Source organism: Fukomys damarensis, unplaced genomic scaffold (genome assembly GCF_012274545.1).
Source record: "Fukomys damarensis isolate Sample0158 unplaced genomic scaffold, DMR_v1.0_HiC HiC_scaffold_13, whole genome shotgun sequence".
Lineage (NCBI taxonomy): Eukaryota > Metazoa > Chordata > Mammalia > Rodentia > Bathyergidae > Fukomys > Fukomys damarensis.
This window is the reverse complement of record NW_022900925.1, coordinates 15,169,599-15,188,813: the sequence shown is the minus strand read 5'-3', so window position 1 is coordinate 15,188,813 and position 19,215 is coordinate 15,169,599. Positions and strand designations below refer to the sequence as shown.

At 50.1% G+C, this 19,215-nt stretch overlaps 2 protein-coding genes across 4 annotated transcripts in view; both read right to left on the bottom strand.

Moving 5' to 3' along the window:
• Positions 1 to 2,559: 2,559 nt before the first annotated feature.
• On the bottom strand, positions 2,560 to 16,061 carry Scarf1 (scavenger receptor class F member 1). 3 transcript variants are annotated; one of them, XM_010642157.2, is made up of 11 exons: positions 15,900 to 16,061; positions 15,393 to 15,454; positions 15,068 to 15,169; positions 13,731 to 14,253; positions 8,433 to 8,651; positions 7,979 to 8,107; positions 7,083 to 7,186; positions 6,548 to 6,656; positions 5,124 to 5,245; positions 4,895 to 5,041; positions 2,560 to 3,945 (listed from the first exon to the last, which is right to left on the bottom strand). In XM_010642157.2, exons 1-11 carry the CDS (start codon positions 16,043 to 16,045, stop codon positions 3,155 to 3,157), a joined length of 2,454 nt encoding a protein of 817 aa, XP_010640459.1. In that variant the 5' UTR covers positions 16,046 to 16,061; the 3' UTR covers positions 2,560 to 3,154. The 3 variants fall into 3 exon arrangements, with proteins under 3 accessions (XP_010640459.1, XP_010640461.1, XP_010640460.1); XM_010642159.2 differs by having other exon boundaries at positions 14,028 to 14,253; XM_010642158.2 differs by lacking the exon at positions 15,068 to 15,169.
• A 764-nt stretch (positions 16,062 to 16,825) lies between these two features.
• The window catches only part of Rilp (Rab interacting lysosomal protein), a 3,283-nt gene continuing 893 nt past the window's right edge, over positions 16,826 to 19,215 (bottom strand). Inside the window, exons 2-6 of the mRNA XM_010642404.3 lie at positions 18,841 to 19,018; positions 18,428 to 18,576; positions 17,973 to 18,095; positions 17,290 to 17,373; positions 16,826 to 17,028 (exon numbers count right to left, since the gene is read on the bottom strand). Of these exons, the coding sequence (XP_010640706.1) occupies positions 16,845 to 17,028; positions 17,290 to 17,373; positions 17,973 to 18,095; positions 18,428 to 18,576; positions 18,841 to 19,018 (718 nt within the window). The 3' untranslated portion in view covers positions 16,826 to 16,844. The remainder of the gene's footprint in view (positions 17,029 to 17,289; positions 17,374 to 17,972; positions 18,096 to 18,427; positions 18,577 to 18,840; positions 19,019 to 19,215) is intronic.

Here is a 19,215-nt window from a genome sequence, read left to right as displayed (position 1 = left end):
ATCAGAAAAAAAAATGAATGCCTCAGCTGAAAATTGAATACAACCAGATAATCTACAGGAAAGAAAATAAAAAGGCACTAAAGTCTGCTAGGAAGCTCAATCTTACAATAATCATAGAGAAAAAAATCTTGAAATTTAGATTGTAATGTGTCGTGATTTTTTTTTCATTGAGTTTATTGGTACATTTTAAGTATACAGTACAGTTACATTTATTATTGAGATCTTGTACCTGTTTTTGTTTTTTGAGATAGAGTCTCACTACGTAGTTCAGTCTGGCCTAGAACTCACTATGTAGTCAGGCTGGCCTTGACATCAAGGTGCTCCTCCTGAGGCATGGGCTAAAGAGAGTGTGTGTGTGTGTATGTTGCTGGAGGTCAACTCTAGGCTCTTAAGCAGGCTACGCAAGTGCTGCTGTACCAGTAAGCTATTCCTCCAGCCCCACAGAAATCATGATTTTTTCGATAGTGAAAAGATGGTTAACTGGATGTGGTGGCACACACTTGTAATCTCAGCACTCAGGAGGCTGAGGCAGGAGGACCCCAAGGCCAGCATGGTCTACAAATGAGTTCAAAGCCAGCCTTAATATATAATGAGACCCTGTCTCAAAAAACATCTTTTTTCCGGAGGATTTAACTCAGTGGTGCCATGCCTGTCTCACAAGCACAAAGATCTGAGTTCGGTCCCTGGTACCGAGAAAAAACAAACAAAAAAACCCTTTTTTAATTGTATAAGGATTTTAACTTTAACTAGCTTTTTCATTTTTTCTGTATGTGTGCTAAAATAATGAGATGCCATTTCCAACCTGTCATATTGGACACAGGTAAATGGTTACTTTGTGAGGATATAAACCCACACAACTTTTTTGGACGGCAACTTAGAGTAAGTACAGAAATGTCTAATGTTCTTACCCTATAATTCAACAACTCCACTCCTAGGAATCTATCCTATAGAAAATCTTGCATAAGTGCAAAAAGAAATATATACAGGGTGGGGGATGTAGCTCAGTGGCAGAGTGCTTCCCTAGCATGTGCAAAGGCCCTGGGTCCAATGCTCAGCACTGCAAAAACAAAAAAGAAATATGTACAAAGTTAGTTGTAGACTACATCATCGTTTATTGTATCAAAACAACTAGAAACAACTTTCCATTGGCAGGGGGGGTCAATAACCTCTGTCATCACCCACATAATAGAATCCCACTCCTCACTCCCCCCACTACTGGGACTTGAACCCAAGACCTCACACACACAAAGCAAGCACTTTACTGCTGAGTCAGCCCCAGCCCCACCTCATCAAATTTTACAAAAGTTTATATTTATATTTGTATTTACTGACAACAAAAGATATCCAGGATATATTACTACGTAAGAAAGCAAATTGCAGGGCTGGGAATGCAGCTCAGGTAGAATGTGTGCTTAGCATACTTGAGGCCCTGGATTCAATCCCCTGCACCAAAAAAAAAAAAGAAATAGGAGGGAGAAAAAAAGCAAAGTAAGTTGCAGAATAGTATGCTTAGTGTGCTCTTTTGTTTGTAAAACAATTATTTACATATGTCCAAAAAAACATGTGAAAGGAAGTATCGAGACTGTGAACGAGGTTCTCTGAGCACAGGGATAGAAGGGGAAACCTGTCTCTTCTTTTGCTGACTAGGTAATGGCATAGGAGCCAAGAATTCAAAGGCCAAAAGGTCCTCAGAGAAAAGTCAGTCTTAACCTCTCCCTCGCCTCCCAGACTGCATCTGGGAAAAGAGAAATCTCAGCTCTAATTTATAATGATTTACAATGTTAGTATTTTTTCTTTTTTTAATTTTGGAGATAGAGTCTCACTGCGTTACCCAGGCTTGGGCTGGAACTCATGGATTCAAGTGATCTTCCTGCCTCAGCTTCCTGAGGAAATAGGAAGTAGGATTACAGGTATATTGCCATGAGGCCTGGCTTTAGAATTCTCCCTTTATGTATATATTTAGTGATGTTTTCTGAACCTTATTTTTAAAAGGATCTATGTGTGTGAAAAAAGATTAAAGCTGGGAATGGTGGTACACACCTGTAATTCAGCAACTCAGAAGGCTGAGTCAGGAAGATCACAAGTTCAAGCCCAGCCTGTCTTAAAAAATAAAAGGGTTATGATGAAAAGTGATAGAGCACTTACATAGCATAGACGGCCATGGGTTCAATCCTCAGTACCACACACAAACACACACACACACACACACACAAATTAGAAAATAGGGTGAGGCAGGAAGCTTGTGAATTCAAGGCCAGCTTTGGCTACATTGCAAATTCAAGGCCAGCCTGGACTATAGAGTGAGACCGTCTCAAAACAAAAACAAAAAACACACAAAATTTAAAAAATTAAAAATAAAGAAATATCCAGGTGTGGCAGCCCACACCTCTAATCCTAGCACTCAGGAGGCTGAGGCAGGAGGATCGCCATGAGTTTGAGGCCAGCCTCAGCTACACAGTGAGTTCAAGGCCAGCCTGGACTACATAGCGAGACCCTGCCTTATAAAACAAAGAAACCAAATACAAACAATTTTTTAAAAATAAAGAAACAATGGGTTGATGCTATAGTTCAGTGGCAGAACATGTGCTTGGCAAAAGTAAGGCCCCGAGTTCAATCCTCAGCACAAAAGCAACAACAAGCTATTGTACTGTACTGTAGTCCATACTTTGTATGTCACTTTTTACACACTTAGAGTAGCACGAACATTCTCCCACATTAAATATCTTTTGTACAACATGATTTTTAGTAGTAACCTCTCCTAAGAAGTATCTGTTTAACCAGTCTTTTGACATCAAACATTTAGGTTGTTTTCCATTTCAGAAAAAATGTTTGGCAAATGAAGGAAAGAACAGTGGTTTGGGGGCAGAATCCAGGGCAACAGACAAAAAGTCCCTACAGTGTCTTTTCCCTCTTCCTGACCCCTTCCTGCAGGATCCCTGCCCAGGCCCTCCAGACCTACTCCCGGAGCACTGCCAAGACCCAAAGCCAGCTAGCTGGCCTCTAGCCCTGGCCTTTTCCTGTGCAGAGGCTCTGCTGAGTGCGTCCTGGCTCCAGCACAAAGCACCGTCCGATTCATGGCAGTTCTGGTGCCTCCAGCCCACCACCCCATCCATATTCTTCCGACTGCCCGAATCTAAGGTCTTCAGGACGCTGGTTACCCAGGCACACGCACGTTCTCATACAGGGGCTCCTCCGGCCCTTCCTCTTCAACGTGTTTCTGGGGAGCATGTTCTGGGAGGCTGTTCCTGGAGACTGGTTCCTGGGTCCTCCCTGGGCTCTCACTGCCATCCCCCAGCACCCTGGACACCTCCTCCTGCCTAACTCCTATAGATTCCACGGCCCCAAGACTGGCGTTGGGAGCCGGGCCAGGGCTGCCCTTCTTCCGAGCCAGAGCTCGGCGTGGAGGCTTAGGGATGGCACTCTTGACGTTGGCTTCTGCTTGGCCTTTCTGGAAGTTACCCAGACGGCGGAAGACAGACAAGACAGAGCCCTCGGATCTCTCAGGCATCCCTGCCAGCATGTAGATCGTGGCCACAGAATCGGAGCTCTTCTGGACGTTGTCCTCAGTGGTTTCCCCGTGCTCGGCCGCTTTCTGGCTACCACGTGGGAATCGCTGGCCATTGGCAGAATTGCTGGGTGTGGCAGCAGCAGGAGGGGCCTTATCCACCTGTGCTTGTTCCGTGCTTGTGGACTCCTCAGTCTCCTGGCTCTCAGGACCTGCTTGGGCTCCTCTGGAGAGCCTCTTGGGTTTTCGGATTGGGCTGGGGAGCTCCCCCGAGCTTCGGCAACTCTGTGACACAAACTTGGTGCCTTCAGCAAAGGAGACCGAGGGCCGCTTGGCCCGGGCTAAGCTGGAGGTTCTCGGGATAGGGAATGGCGTGGAGGCATCCTCAGGGGGAGGGAAGGTGGCCTCTGACGACTCTGCTTGGGCCACAGGAACCGTCCCTGGCAGAGGAGACGAAGAGCTAGGTCTGGGCACTCCAGTCCAGCCACCTGCAGCTCAGCATCTTCTGGGATGGCCTTGATACAGGCCGGGAAGTGGGGATGCAGAGAGCCTCGGGAAGGGCCAATTCATTTGACACACCTCCTTCTCCACTCTCCTCACCGCCTCTCCCTGCTCTGAGCCACCGCCACGCACCAGCCGGCCTGACACTCTTGCACATCCTGAGCTATGACCTCTGAGCTATGTTCCTCTGGGCCCTGTGAACATGCTGATTCCTTTAGCTGAAACCACTCCCACCTTCTGGCTAACTCCTACTGATTCTGCTACACTCCACACAGCTCTTACTAAGACAGTCACCACTGTCGTGGCCAGATTAAGACCTTCTTTATGTGTCCCTGTCAAAGTGTATATCAGAATGATATACTCCCTGGTGACTTATCTCATTACTGCCTATCAGACTGCAAGCATGGTGAGGACAGGAGTTTTTTTTGTGGTTTTTTTTTTGAACCCCAGGGCCTTTGCACTGAACTACATCCCAGCTTTTTTTTTGAGAAGGGTCTCTCTCTCTCTCTCTAAATCACTACATTGCCCAGGATGGACTCAAACTTGCAATCTTTCTGCCTCAGGCTCTTCGAATGCTGAGATTATAGGCATCTGCCACAGTGCCCAGCTCTATTTTCTTTTTCTTGGTAGTTTTTTTGAGACAGAGTCTCACTCTTGTATTTCAGGCTGGCCCTGAACTCACTATGTAGCCCAGGCTGGCCTCGAAATTGCAGCAATCCTCCTGCCTCAGACTCCCAAGTGCTGGGATTACAGCCACTATGCCCGACTTCTATTTACTTCCTCTCCTTTACTGTGTCCCCAGAGACAGGACAGTGACCGGACATGCTGAAGGAATATGGAAGAGGCTATGGTAGGCAGGGGTACTCAGAGTGGGCTGGTGGGGGCTACCTTTTGGGGATGACACGCAGTAGGCAGAATCCTCGTTCTCTGCTCCAGATTCAGAATCAGAGGAGAAGGAGTCCTCAGAAGCCCAGCCAGCAGAGGGTTGCTCGATGAAGCTGTGGTTGAAGGGGACTTCCGGGTCGTGGTGAGAGACTGTGGGGACTCTCTAGGTCAGGCGCAGAGCCTGCCAGGAAGCCTCGTCCCCTCCCAGCCCCCGAGCCCAGTGTTCACTTACCTGTCACCCAGGGAAGCTTGTAGCCACTGAGAGAGCCGCAAGTAAGTGCAGAGCCCAGACTGCTCAGTGCCCCGCAGACCTGCTGCTTCATCCTGGACAAGGTGGTTCCACCCCTCGCAGGCCTGAGGGGGTATTGAAGAGGGGTGGTCAGGACCCAAGACCCAGCGTGACCTTGGCAGGAGGTGTGACAATCACTCTGTCTTGACAGCAATAAGACCCAAACAATTGAGCCCAAGATATAAATCATAGAAGGCAACAGTGCTCTGGAGTCAGATAGACCAGGGTGACAACTCTGGCTCAGACCGAACACTTCTGGGCCTTAGTTTCCTCATCTATAAAATGGGGACAATAGTCTGACCTACCAGTGCTTTGTGCAGGACCTGGTATGGCACAAGGAACCTGGCGAAGGTTCTCAAAATGCAGCTCCTTGTGATGGCCACCTGAGCGGAGCCCCAGAAGCCTGCCCTTGTCCCCACTCTCCTCCACCCCCAAGCGGGGACTGCGCTTGTCTACTTGTCACCAGTCCTCTAATGGCTTTTCCACATGTCCTTGTCTCCCTGTGAGGGGCATCTTCCAACCAAACAGGCTGTGCGCCAGAGGGTGAGGCAACAGGACTGGCTCATCTGGGAATGGTTGACAAGTGCGGAAAACTCAGGGATTAGTGCATGAACTAATAAAAGCGCACTGGACAGGGCCGAGGTGTAGCTCAGCAGTGCAGTGCCTGCCTAGCAAGCGCAAGGCCCTGAGTTCAGTTCCCAATACAAAAGGAAGCAAGCAAGTGAGCGAGTGAGCCAGCACTAGACAGAAAGCCAAGCAGGGCTTTCTTTATGCCACGACTAGTGAGGTCCCCTTGGGCTGCAGGGGTGTAAGAAGATATAGAAAGAACAAAGCAGCGTGTGAGCATCATTTGGTGAACCTCTACATGGACTTTTTTCCTCCAGTATAGGGACCAAAGCCAGGATTTTGAAACAGTATCTTTCTAAGTTGTTAAATGGTCCAGGCTGGATTCAAACTAGCAGCCCACCTGCCTCAACCTCCCAGAGTGCTGGGATTACAGGCGTCCATCCACCGTGCCTGGCCACGGGCTTTTATGTCACTCTCCTTTCTAGGACGAGTGAGATCTGGTCTCCTCTCCAGCCCAGAGTCGTGCTGTTGCTTCTGTGTTCCTCGTCCCCCTTGTAGGCCCCTGCCAGTAAGCTCCTGGCCTCCTGCTGCAGGTTTGGTGCCCTGAACCCTAACTAATGCCCATGCGCCTCAGAAACTCCCATGTCACAGGCTTCCAAGGCAGGCGGTTGGCTGATGTGGTGTCTCCAGGCCATGACCACCGCCAACTCTCTTTACTATCGATGACCTAACTAAGTGGGTGGCAAGGCCAGCCTTTTCCCACCCTGAAAGGAAACCAGAAGGGACCAGCCAGTATTCACCTGTCCTTAGGGTCCCGCCGAGTGGCCCAGCAGTAGTAGGCAATGCCCAGGAGGAGCAGCAGGAAAAGCACAAGGCTGCCAACGAGAGCAACTTCTTTGCTGAAAAGGACTGGAGGAGCAGATGGGCAAAGAGTCAGGGCCTTCCAGTCTCCCACACAGACAGCTCATCTTCAACTCTGCGTTGCCTCCTCCCCAGGCGCCTACCTGTGGGTCCCTTCCCTTCCTCTAGGTGCCTCTCTACTGCTCTGCCCCTGCCTGAGGGCCTAAGAGCCCATTCTACAAGCGCTTGTCCCAATTCTCAGGCCATACTAGAGTCCAGCCCTGCCTGCTCATTTCCAGCTGTACTTGCTTTCTTAGATGGTAGGGGCTTTGTGACATCTCTAGGGGTCCCTCGGCATCCATCCAGATTTCAGCCACAGAGAAGTCTCTGAAGTAGGCCCTGCATGTCAAACCTCCAGCAAGAGGAGCCCTTGGGGCCCACGGAAAGGACAAGACTTTTAGGCTTACAGCACCCTGCACCCTCCCTCCACCTTACCCAAGGGGCAGGCTCCAGAAATAGGGTTGCAGAATCCATCTGAGCACTGGCAGGGCAGGGAGCAGTTGCTGCCATAGAAGCCAGGCAGGCAGGAACTGTTGCAGCTGTGGGGTGAAAAGGGGGGCAGGCTGAAGACTGCGTGGGAAGGGATGGTGGTGGGCAGCGAAGCGGGGAAGGGAGGGTTCTGGGCACTGACCCACCCTGGCCAGGGAGCCTGCCCTGCACGATGTCCAAGCAGACCCCTCTGACTTCCGCACCACATGCTAAGTGCCCCTGGAAGTGTTTGGCCCCAAAGCCACCCAGATCTTCGCTGGCCAGTTTGCTGCCCTCAAGACAAAGTCAGCCTCTGTCTGGCTTCAGCCTCTCGGCTGCCAGCACTCATGTGAACCAACCAAGACGTGACGGCATCCAGGGAGATGCCCTCAGGACCTGGAGTCCCAGCCAGGCCCTGCTCTGCTCCTAACTCCAGGCCTTTGTCCCCTTCACTGTAGAGCAAATTCTCTTCCATTTGATCCTTCATGCTGTCCTCTAGGCGGGAAACCTGACCGGAGACACTGTCTACCACCTGAAGATTTCAGGAACATGATCTTGCATGTGGTCCAGGCAAGACTTTAACTTGTGCTCCTCATGCCTCAGCCTCCTGTGTGCTCTTTTTAGTCCTTTTAGACTAGGCATCATCTGACTTCCTCGGAAGATGTGAGTCTCATAAGGACAGTGGTGAAGAGGCCCGGGAAGGGAACTTTTTATTTTAAGAGCCCTCTGGAGCAGCCACCACCCCTAACTCTCTCCACCATTCAAGTGCTTCCCAAATAAGTAACCCCCGAGGAAGGGAGCTCTGGGAAACATTACAGAGGCCTAACCCAGACTGCCCTCCTTCCCCCCAGCTCAGTCCTCACCTGGTCCCCCAGTAGCCAGCACTGCAGACACATTCTCCAGTTTCAGAGTCACAGGCCCCCTGAACACAGGTGGGACAGATAGAGCTGCAGTCCTCTCCAAAGGTACCAGCTGGGCAGCTGTCCTCACATCTGGGGGAGGCAAGATTCAGAGCCTGGGAGCGCAGGCCAGGCCTGGACCCCAGAGTGGGGCCCTGCACTGAACTGAGGGCTCCAAATGGCCATTCCTCAGCAGCACAGCACAGGTGCAAGCAGGGCCTTGGAAGGCGAACCCAGAAGGAGAAAGACTACCAATCTCTGGAGGAGGAGAGGGCAGGAAAACTGAGGGGTGCAGCCCCTCAACATCCTCTCTCTCCCTCAGTCTTGCCCAGAGGCAGCGCAGAAGGTGAGGGGGAGAGATGGCTATGAAGATCCTACAGAAAAGTCCACCCCATCCTGAGCAGGGAGGTGCACTCACCTGGGCCCCATCCTGCCAGGGTCACAGTGCTCACAGTGTCCTGTTTCTGCGTGACAGGGCTTCCCACCCCGGCAGCGGGGGCACTGTTGGCTGCAGCTCTCGCCAAAGGTGCCCGGTGAGCAAGACACCTGGCACAGGGTCCCATTCCATCCTGGCTCACAGGACTCACAGTGGCCTAAATCCTTAGAGCACGGTGCATTCTCCTTGCAGTGGCCGCATCTGGCAAGAGAAAGCATTCATGGGAGCCCTGGAGGGATGTAGTGCCCACCCTGGCCAGCAGGGGCACTGCAGAGCATGCAGGATGCAGCTGGGTCACCCTGGCAGGCTCAAACCTCAGTTTCTCCGTGCTGTACAATGAAGAGGTTTGGGCAGATGATCTGTGACCCATTCTTCCCTGGGTCTCAGGATTAACCCGAGCTACCACCCCAGCCAGGGCAGCCATGTTATCATCCCTTCCACCTCTATCCTTCTCAACCTTCCCTTCCCACACAATGCCATCCCAAGGAGAGGCCTCAGTGGTTTACCTTCTAGCCTGTAACATGGAAATGCAAAAAATAAAACATAGGATGAGCACAATGACGTGTGCCTGGAGTCAAAGCTACTCAGGACACAGGCACTAGAACTGCTTGAGTCCAGGAGTTAAGACCAGCCTGGCAACATAGAGTCTCTCTCCCTCTCTCGTTTTGAGACAGGGTCTTGCTCTACAATTCAGGCTGGGCTTGAATTCACTCTGGAGCCCAGGCCGGCCTCAAACTTGCAGCGATCGCCCTGCCTTAGCCGCCCAAATGCTGGGATTACAGGCCTGTGCCACTAACCTGGCTTTTTGTTTTGTTTTGTTTTGGGTTTTTTTTGAGACAAAATCTCACTGTGTAGTCCAGGCTAGCCTTGAATTCACTATATGGCCTCAAACTCCCAGTGATCCTGCTGCCTCAGGCTCCTAAGTGCTGGGATTGTAAGTGTACGCCACCACGCCTGGGTGTATATATACAAATAGAATCCAGAAAGGGCTGGGAACTTAGCTCAGTGGTTCCTCCACCTGCCTTATAAGCGCAAGGTCCCAAGTTTGATCCCTGGTACCAAAACAAAAAGCATATATACATATATATATATATATATGTATTGTTTTCACCACTATATATAATTTCACATTTACCTCATTTTAATTTCCCATTGGCACTTAATAGTAACTTGGGTGAGATCCATTAGCAGAGAAGAGAGATTATTAAAAAATCAATTTAGCTGATGATCTTAACCAGCATTTATCTACCTGTATATTTTTGTGGTACTGGGAATCAAATCTAGCCCAATTGCCCATCTTTTGCACAGAACTACATTATTTTATTTTGAGACAGGGTCAAATTTTATTTTTTGGAGACAGGGTCAAATTGTTAAATTGCGAAGTTGCCCAATTTTTGTTTGACTATCAAGAACTTGTGATCCTCCTGACTTGGCCTCCCGGAGTGCTGGGATGACAGGCACGTGCCACCATAGTGGCTCTGACCAGCATTTAGAAAAAAGAAAAATATTACAGCGTGCGTGGGTGTGTTGATAATAAAGGTACATATGTATTTTCTGGTTATATTTTTATTTCACGGAGGCAGGAGGATCATAAATTCAAGCCCAACCTGAATGAAAAAACAAAAAGGGCTGAGTGTGGAGCTTAATGTGAAGGTCCTGGAAGCAATCCCCAGTAACACACACACACACACACACACACACGCACACATGCACACACGCGTGTGCGCGCAACAACAAAAAACCTCACAACTTTTTCAGCACTTGGGAGGCTAAGATAGGACAACTGCTGAGTTGGAAGCCAGCCTGAACTACATAGTGAGACCCTGTCTCAAAGAAAACAAAAAGAGGGTCAGGAATTTAGCTCAGTGGCTCCTCCCCAAATTCCATCCTAAGTAACCCCCCCAAAAAAAAGAAAACAAAAAAAGTGCTCCATTTCTCTGAGCACCTGCACTCCACTTTTGCGTGCACCCTATATCTCCCTGTAATAAATCCTTCTCATGTCTCTTTGTTTTGGTTTGTTTTTTGTTTTGGTACCGGGGATCAAACTTGGGTCCTTGCGCTTGTGAGACAGGAGCCAGAACCACTGAACTAAATCCCAGCCCTCTCACGCCTCTTTTACTCAGATGTCCTGAAAATTCTTTTTCACCAACAGAAGTCGTGACTCTGCAAACTTATTTTAAAAGGGTACATTAAGTTTTTTGTTTCAGCTTCAGGAACCACTAGACCTACCCTGGTGGCATTTATCTTGGGAACCATGAAGGAACCTAAAAAGAGACATGGAAACTGTGGAGAGCTCAATTTTGGTTTGACTATCAAAAATTAATGGTTCTCAGTCTATAACAGCTAAAACTGGGAAACAGCCCAAATGCCATCAGCTGGAGACTGGATAAAGAAGATGTGGTTTTTCTATAAAATGGAGTACACCTCAGCCATAAATAATGAGAAACTAGAGACATTTCTAGCTAAACAGGTGCATATTGAGGCCATATTCTTAAGTGAAATTAATAACTCACATGTGTAAATAATGAATAATTTCTCTGGTGTGGAAAAACTGAAAGTATAAATAAGGTTCAAATTGAATAACTGATAATGTGAAATAGGAAGAAAAGGTCTAAAGGAGTAGGGGAAGTGGGAAGGGTGGGGGAAAGGAAAGAAGGGAAAAGGAAAAATATGAGAAAAGGAAAAAATGGAAACAAAGTCTGTATAAATAGGGAAGGGAGGAGGGGGTGAAGGGAGGGCAGGGATATAGAAAAAATAAGAACCAAGATACATCAGGTAAAGATCCCAATGATGAATGTTACTGAACTATATATCTAAAAAGTACCAGTAACTTAATTTTTAAAAGATCGTTCTTCAAAAGATGGAACCCAGGCCAGGGATGTAACTCAGTGGTCCTGCTGCCTGCCTCATAAGCACAAGGACCCGAGTTCAATCCCCAGCACCAAAAATAAAGATAGAACACACACCAAAAAATGAAAAAACAAGAGAAACAAGATAAAAAAATTTAGGGCCAGGGATTTAGCTCAGTGGTGCCACCACCTGCCTTGCAAGCACAAGGTCCTGAGTTCCATCCACAGTACCAAAAAAAAAAAACCCACACAAAAAACAAAACAACAACAACAAAAGATGGAATCCAGTACTAATGTCCCTCTTTTTTAACTTTTTTTTTTGAGACAGGGTCTCACTGTGTAGGCCAGGCAGGCTTTGAATTCACAGCGATCCTCCTGCCTCAGCCTCCTGAATGCTGGAGGTACTGGTGCATACCATCACACCCTGCAGATGTTCCTCTTTAAAAAAAGTTTTTTTAGATGTCCCTCTTTTAATGACCTGTTTAACATGTGTTAATGTCTGTTCAGACTTATGGCTGAGGCATGCTGTTCTGACTTATGACCACCACTTGGACTTATGACCTGTCTTTATTTTTTGTAGTTCTGTGTATCTTGTTTATAGAGCCTCCATGCCTTTTTTGTACAGTATAGTTTGCTTATACAGCACTGTAATTTTTTCTGATTGTACTGTACAGTACTGTAGTATTCCTTCATTTTAAATTATAGTACTGCATGTAAGAATTATGTAAGTAAAAGCAAAGTCATAAAAAAATCCCAAAACCAAACAACTTTCATTAATATGTGTTATACGTTAAAGTTTTTTTTTTTTTCTTGATACCCAGGATCAAACTCAGAACCCTGTGCTTGCGAGGCAGGCGTGGTGCCACTGAGAATGTGTTAATGTTGACTATTGAAGAACTGTGATATGACTGAGGAAATATGATTTAAATTTTGAATTAATCAAATTTTAAAAATCAATACTTGAGCTGGGCATGGTGGTGCATGCCTATAATCCAAGCACTTGGGAGGCTGAGGCAGGAGGATCCCTGTGAATTTGAGACCAGCCTGGGCTACATAGTGAGTTCCAGATCAGTCTCCACTACACAGTGAGACCCTGTCTCAAAAAAACAAACAAACAAACAAAATATATATATATATATATATATCAATACTTGATTCATTTATTAAAAATTTTCAGTGCATTTTCTAATGAAAATTTAGTATTTAACTTGAGATATACTATAAGTGCAAATACACACTGGATTTCAAATAATATCTTTTTGTTTGTTTTGTTTTTGCTGCCAGGGATTGAACTTGGGTCCTTGTGCTTGTGAGGAAGGCAGTGGAACCACTGAGATAAATCCCTGGCCCTTGCTTGTTTTGAGACAGGGTCTTACTATGTAGTTGGCGTTGGCCTCACTATGGAGCCCAGGCTGGTTTTTGAACTCATGGTGATCCTCCTGCCTCAGCCTCCTGAATGCTTGGAACCATAGGCATGAACCACCTCGCCCAGCTAAAATAATACTTGTATATAGCATTAATAATTTATATGTTGAAATAATGCTTTAGATATTTGGAAATAAACTATTGAAATTTTAAAAAAATATGTGTTACACATGTTAGGTAGGATGCAATTTCTTTCTCTCTCTCTTTTTTTTTTGATGTGATTTCTTATTGTGTGTGGAGCCTGTCAATGTTCGAAGGTCAGAAGGCCACTGAGTCTTTTTTTTTTTTTTGAGACAGGATCTCTCTATGTAGTTCAGGCTGACTTTTAAGTCATCGAGATCCTCCTGTGTCAGCCTCCCAAGTGCTGGGATTACAGATGTGTGCCACAATGCCTAGTGAAGGCCACTGAGTTTTATTTTACTTTTTTTTTTCAGTACTGGAAATTGAATTCAGGATTTTGGGCTTGCCAGGCATGCATGGCACCACTGAGCTACATCCCGGGCCTGGCCATCAAGTCTTAAAGGGACCTTGCCATGCTTTTGTCACACGAATCCTTTTTCTGCATATGGCTTGCTAGTAGCAATACTTTTTTAAAAATAATTGGATAAAATGGATGGGCTGGGCTGGACCTAGGGGCATCAAAGTTTTTTTTCCTTTTTTCCTCTGTCTTGTATATTTGCGGGGGGACAGAATTGGAAGAATTTTTTGGGGGGATTACCGGGGATCGAACTCAGGTCCTAGTGCTTGAGAGGCAGCAAGGCAGGCAGTGGAACCACTAAGCTAAATCCCCAGCCTGTGGATTTTTTTTTTTTTTTTGATACCAGGGATCAAGCTCAGGTCCTTGTACTTGTAAGGCAGGTGGCGGAAGCACTGAGCTAAATCCCCTGCCCTGGGGGGACAGCACTGGGTCTCTCTTCCTCTTCTCCTACCCTTCTTTCATACCCACCTCTTCCTATTACTCACGTTGCCTTTGCCTGCCCTTGTCCCCAGCCCGGCCGGCTCTCACCTTTGGAGGCACCGCATCCCATAGTAGCCAGGGGTGCAGGGCTGATCGCAGTTTGTGCCCTGGAAGCCAAGCATGCAAGTGCACTGGCCAGAAGTGCTGTGGCAGGATCCGTGGATGCAGCTGCACGGCCGCTTGCAGTCGAGCCCCCACCACCCGGGCAGGCATACGCAGCGGCCTGTGTCTGGTGCACAAGGTGACGTGTGGCAGGAGCACTTAAAGTTGCAGCGCTCGCCCCACCAGCCTCGTGCACACAGGCAGGTGCCTGTGATCTCGTCACACTGTGCCAACGGGTTGCACCTGCATCGGCGATGGCATGTTTCCGACCACCAGCCTGAGTCACAGCGGCACAGGCCAGTCTTGGGGTCGCAACGTCCGTGGGTCCCGCAGGAACACTGGTGCTCACAGTTGTTGCCCCAGCGGTTGGCTTGGCACTGGCACACACCTGTGACTGGGTCACACTTGCCGTGGGGGTGACAGGAACAGGGTTCACGGCAGTCGGGGCCCCAGTACTGGTCCGGGCAGGCTATGGGGTCGGAGGGGACAGAGTAGGCTCAGGGCCGGGCACAGATCCTTGCCCAGTCCCTTCCTCAAGGAAGAGGGGTGCCAGCTTGCCCTCTGAGAGCCAGGGACAGATCTTGAAACATCTGGCAGTCTGTCCTTCTGGGGCATAGCTCATTTCCTGCCTGACTCTGAAGGCCTGAAACTTCTAGCCTTGGGCCCCAGCCTTGGGCCAGCCTCCCACTTCACATTCCAGAACACAGGTTCCAAATGGGAGGGGGGTGTGCCCAGAGGTGGGTGTGGCTTCATTCGGGCCCCTCTGCCCTCCTTGTAGAGACCCCATCCCCCCAACCTGGGTGTTCATCTGGGTCTCAAGTAGGATGCTGCCTTCCAGAGTCACAGGAAAAGCCATTTTCACCAGTATCCCAACTCAGAGATTGCTAGTGCCTGCCCTGGGGCTGTGAACCCAGCAACCCTTTTCTTATCTTCCCTCCTGCAGAGGGCAGGCATCCCAGGCCTGGGCCTCCTCCCATTCTTCATCCACATACAAAGTGCACGCGTGAGGGACCAAGAAAACATCCATTTTGCAGTTATAGCGGGCCTATCACGGGGATCTTTTCCGAAGTTGGAGAGGAAGGTGAAAGTCTGCAGTGGAGAGGGTCTTGTGGATATGCGCAAAGTCTGATGATTCAAAGCATCTCTCTAGAGCATATAATTTCCTGTCTCTGGGCCTCAATTTCCTCTGTGAAGCTGGAGGGATGTGGGGTGTTCTGCAGTTGCTGTGCCCTCCCCCCACCCCGGCTGGTATCCAGCCATTTCATCCTGTGGTTGAGACTCACGGGTGCTGCACCGGGCCCCGAAGAATCCAGGTTTGCACCGACAGAGGCCTGGTTTCACACATACCTCGTCTTTCCTACAGGCGTCCGGCCCCTCACAGATGGCTGAAAAACCAACCAGGTTGAAAGAGCTGGGACACTCGTGACCGAGGGGCCCCCCTACCCTTCTCACCCAGTCCTAGGGCTCTGCTCCCTCAAGAGTCACCTGACCTCTTAGGACAGGGATGTGTGTGTGTCATAGGACGATGGTTCAAGGCCTCGGGAGGGAAACAAGGTAGGAAGGAAGGGTGTCACTGGGCTATGTCCTCCCTTTTCCTTGGCTACTCACGGATAGTACATTCTTGATCTTTCTGCCTCCAGCCTGGACAGCACAGGAGCTCGGCAAGGGGGCTGTGGGGCAAAACAGGGTCAGTGGGGAGAAGCCCAGCCCTGAAGGGTAGATCACTGCCTGTGGCTGAGGTGTGGGAATCCACTCAGCCTTACCGGGAAGACAGCGCTGGTGTCACAGCCCAGGAGTATTACAGCCTGTGTCCCCAACTCATCCCCTCTCTTTTTCTGGCCTTCCCATCACCTGCTCTGACACTCCATTACCCCTCAGACTCCTTTTTAAATCCCCTTCCCTTTAGCCCCATGATTTTGCCATATCCTCATTCTTGAAATGCCTCAATTGAGTTCAGTTGCTGGGTGTGGTAGCACATGCCTGTAAACCCAGTACTCAGGAGGCTGAGGCAGGCGAAGTTCCAGGCAAGGCTGGGCTACACAGCGAGACCCTGACCGCCCCCACCAAAAAAAATTAATTTAGTCACAATCCCCAACAAACTCCCATAGGACCCACCTGCTGCTCTTGCAAACATTCTGCCCTTTGGGGTCCAACCGTTTGGGGTCCAACCGTTTGGGGTCCAGCCCTTCAGGGTCCAGCTTGGACTCTTGGGTCCTCTGAGTCCAGAGCAGGAGCAGTGGGAGCAGCAGCTCCAGCCCCATGGCGGGCGAGCGCAGTGGGAGGGCCCGGGTTAATCTGGCTCTCCCAGCTCCCAACTCCCTCCCTATTTCCTCCCAAGGCTTTTCCTGAGGAAACCAGGCCCAAGGGGTGGACTGCTGTGAGGCTCCTCCCTGAGACTGGTGGACACTGGGAAAGCCAGACACTCGGAAATGAGAGAAAGGAAGACCGATGGTGAGGTCCTTAGGTGGTCGGGTAGGCAAAGGACTGGGCTGATGTTTGGAGGAGCTGTGACCTTCCAATAGGCCAAACTCTCAAAGCCAGGAGAGAGCTGGGCAAAGCCCCCTACTTAGTGTTCATCTCTGGGGACCTTGTGAGGAGAGACTCAGCCACTGCACCCATCAGGGTTGGGAGGTGGCACAGACCTCTGACAGACAGACGTGGAGCAGTTGCTGGGTACTGAGGGGAAGCTGTATTTTTTTATTCATTTATACAGGGATGGAACTCAGGATCTTGTTCTGGCAAGGGAGGAGCTGTACCACTGAGTTAAATCCCGGGCCCTAGAAGCTGTTTCATCACTTTAGCTCAGGCCATCGGCACAAGCCCTGGGCAGTCAGTAGTCAGTCCTCTGTCTTGTGGATGAAGAAACTCAGGAAGGAACTTTACAATGGCCCTGAGGCTCAGTGTGGACGGATCAGGGAGGGGAGGCAGACTAAACTCCCAATCACACCAGAAAGGACTAGAGCCGAATCCCCAGGAAGGATGCAAAAGTGCAAGCCCTGTCCTCTTTTGAGATCACATATCGACCGACATCCAGATCCCAACATCACCCCTCTGGGGCAACTAAGGCCTCAGACCAGGATGTTCTGTGAGCGCAGAGGGCGATTCAGGAGTCGGGGCTTGAGGGCTGCCAACAGGCTCCAAGTGAGGTTTGTGGGGGACCTCCTCTTCACACAGCTTGCTGGGAGAGGTGCTGCTGATCTCAGCTTGAGGGGCTTCTGCTTCACCCCGATACCACAGGCCAAAGCTAGAGGGAGAGCCAAGAAGTACTTGGAGCCAGGAAACCAGAGAAGTCAAAGATATGGGCTGAGGGCAGGGAGTAGTGAGAAAGAGGATAGAGAGGGAAAAAAAGAGAACAGGTCACGGGGATAGAGAAGCAGGAGGAAGGGTGTGTTAGAGCTCAGGGCTGCAAGGTGAGAGGCAGTGGAGTGGAAGAGGGGGTATGAAGTAGAACCAGGCAGGTATCTTCCTTCACCCTCTTCCTGTCCTTCCCCTTCCCTCAACCTACAAGCTCTGGATTCCGGATTCAGGAGGTGGGGGGTCATCTTCCTTATCTCTGGAGAGTGGAGCCCACGAGCCATCCTCATCGTCACTAAGAGAGATGACATAAGGGCTGTGTATCAAGGCCCCAAGGACCAACAGGAGTCTGGCTCATTTGAGCCTTCCACCCAGCACTCAGGAACAGCATGGGAAGACACACAGGTCCTGCTGCTCTAGCTCTTCTCCCCAGGCTGGAGAGGAGGAGACACTGGGGAGACACAAGACATCTTGACTTTATAGGCTGACAACAGCAAGCCCCTGAAATGGCTGCAGCCCCTCTAACAAGCAGACCCAGCCATAGCAGGAAACTGAAAAATGAATGTGGAAAAGCAGTGTTAGCGGGTGTCTTGAGAAGGATGTGCAGCAGGTGGGGCTAGTGGGAGCAGTGCTGTCCAGGGAGAAGGGCAGCAGGCCAAACAGCAGGCTCAGGGCATGACCAGGCCAACGTCAGCAGGCCCAAGGGGTGACGTGACTAGAGCACCAGGCTCAGGGCTAACCAGGACAGATTAGTAGGTCCAAGAAGTGACGAGTCTAGGTCAGTAGGCTTGGTGAGAATATTCTAGCTCAGGAGATGCAGTAAGTGGCCACACTGGGTTGGCAAGCTCAGCAGAACTCGGGAGGGTGGGAGTGCTGGCTCAGGTGGGTTCTTACCTGCTCTCTGCTTCCTCTAGTGTTCCTAACATCTTGGCCTTGATCTTCTTCCGCTGCTTCCTGACAGTTATCTTCATGGCTTCTAGCAGAAGCCCAGGGACCCTGTGGTCTGTGAGCAGCTCCCTAAAGAGAGGGGAAGGAGCAGGGAGGAAGCAGTGGCACTCCCCAGGTACCCTTGCTCCAGCAACATCTGGAGCACTCTGTAGTGCTCACACCTCTCAGACCTTTGCTTCCGTGGCTCCTGTCCTGCTGCTGCTCTTGTGACCCTTTGCACTGCCCCCTCCCCCGTCAGGATGAAGTTCCAGGAGGGCAGGAGCTATGTCATTCACATCCTCCCAGTGCCCAGGGCCTGGCACATGTCACTGGAATACCAAAGACTCAAAAGCATGAGATGGGGTGACCTGAGGCCTAGGCACAGATGGGAGTGGAGGCCCCTGGCCTTCCCAGCCCCTCACCGCTGGAAGTAGGCCAACTCCTCCTTGAGCAGGAACACCTTGGTTTTGAGTTCATTCCGCTCTTGAAGGATCTGTTCCAGCTCCTCCCGGCTGAAGCCACACTGCCCCGTCTCTGCCGCTGGGGGAGCCGGCTGCCTCGAGGCAACCACCTGGGGAAGAACAGGCATAGCCCTTGCCTAATCCCTAGGGCCATCACAGGAATGTAGGGAAAAGTGCCCAGCAGGGAGACTGAGATACAGCGCTACAGTAGATGGCAGAGCAATGCTGCGGCTGAGTGGGGGCTGCGGTGTCTGGGGTACAAACCCACGTGCTGCCTTCTCACTTCTCCTGGGGCTGCCGCATGACACGGCGCACAGGGCCCAGTGCCCAAGTGCCAGGTTCTGGGAGAGAACCTTCCTCCCTCTGGCACTCACCAGGTCCTCAGGGGGCGCCCGCTGGGCCTCTCCGTTCAGCCCTTCAGCCGGCTCAAGGGCCCCTTCCCGAGGCAGCTTGCGCTCCCTCTCGCGGTCCTGCGCAGCCTGCAGCTGGGCCTGCACGGCTGCGAGCTTGTGACGCAGCTCCACATTCACCAGCAGGAGGCGCTGTAGTAGCCTCAAAACAGTGTTTCAGTCTCTGCCAGGCAGAGACCTACAAACAAAAAGGACTACAGTTGTACTCTTCATAAGAAGTGGACTTCACTGGTAAACTCACAGAGTTGCAGCACCTTTCTCTGTGGAGTACTTCACATTCATGAAACTGACCGCTTTCGCTTTAAACGGCTAAGCGGCGAGAGAAGCTGTTTCCCGGGG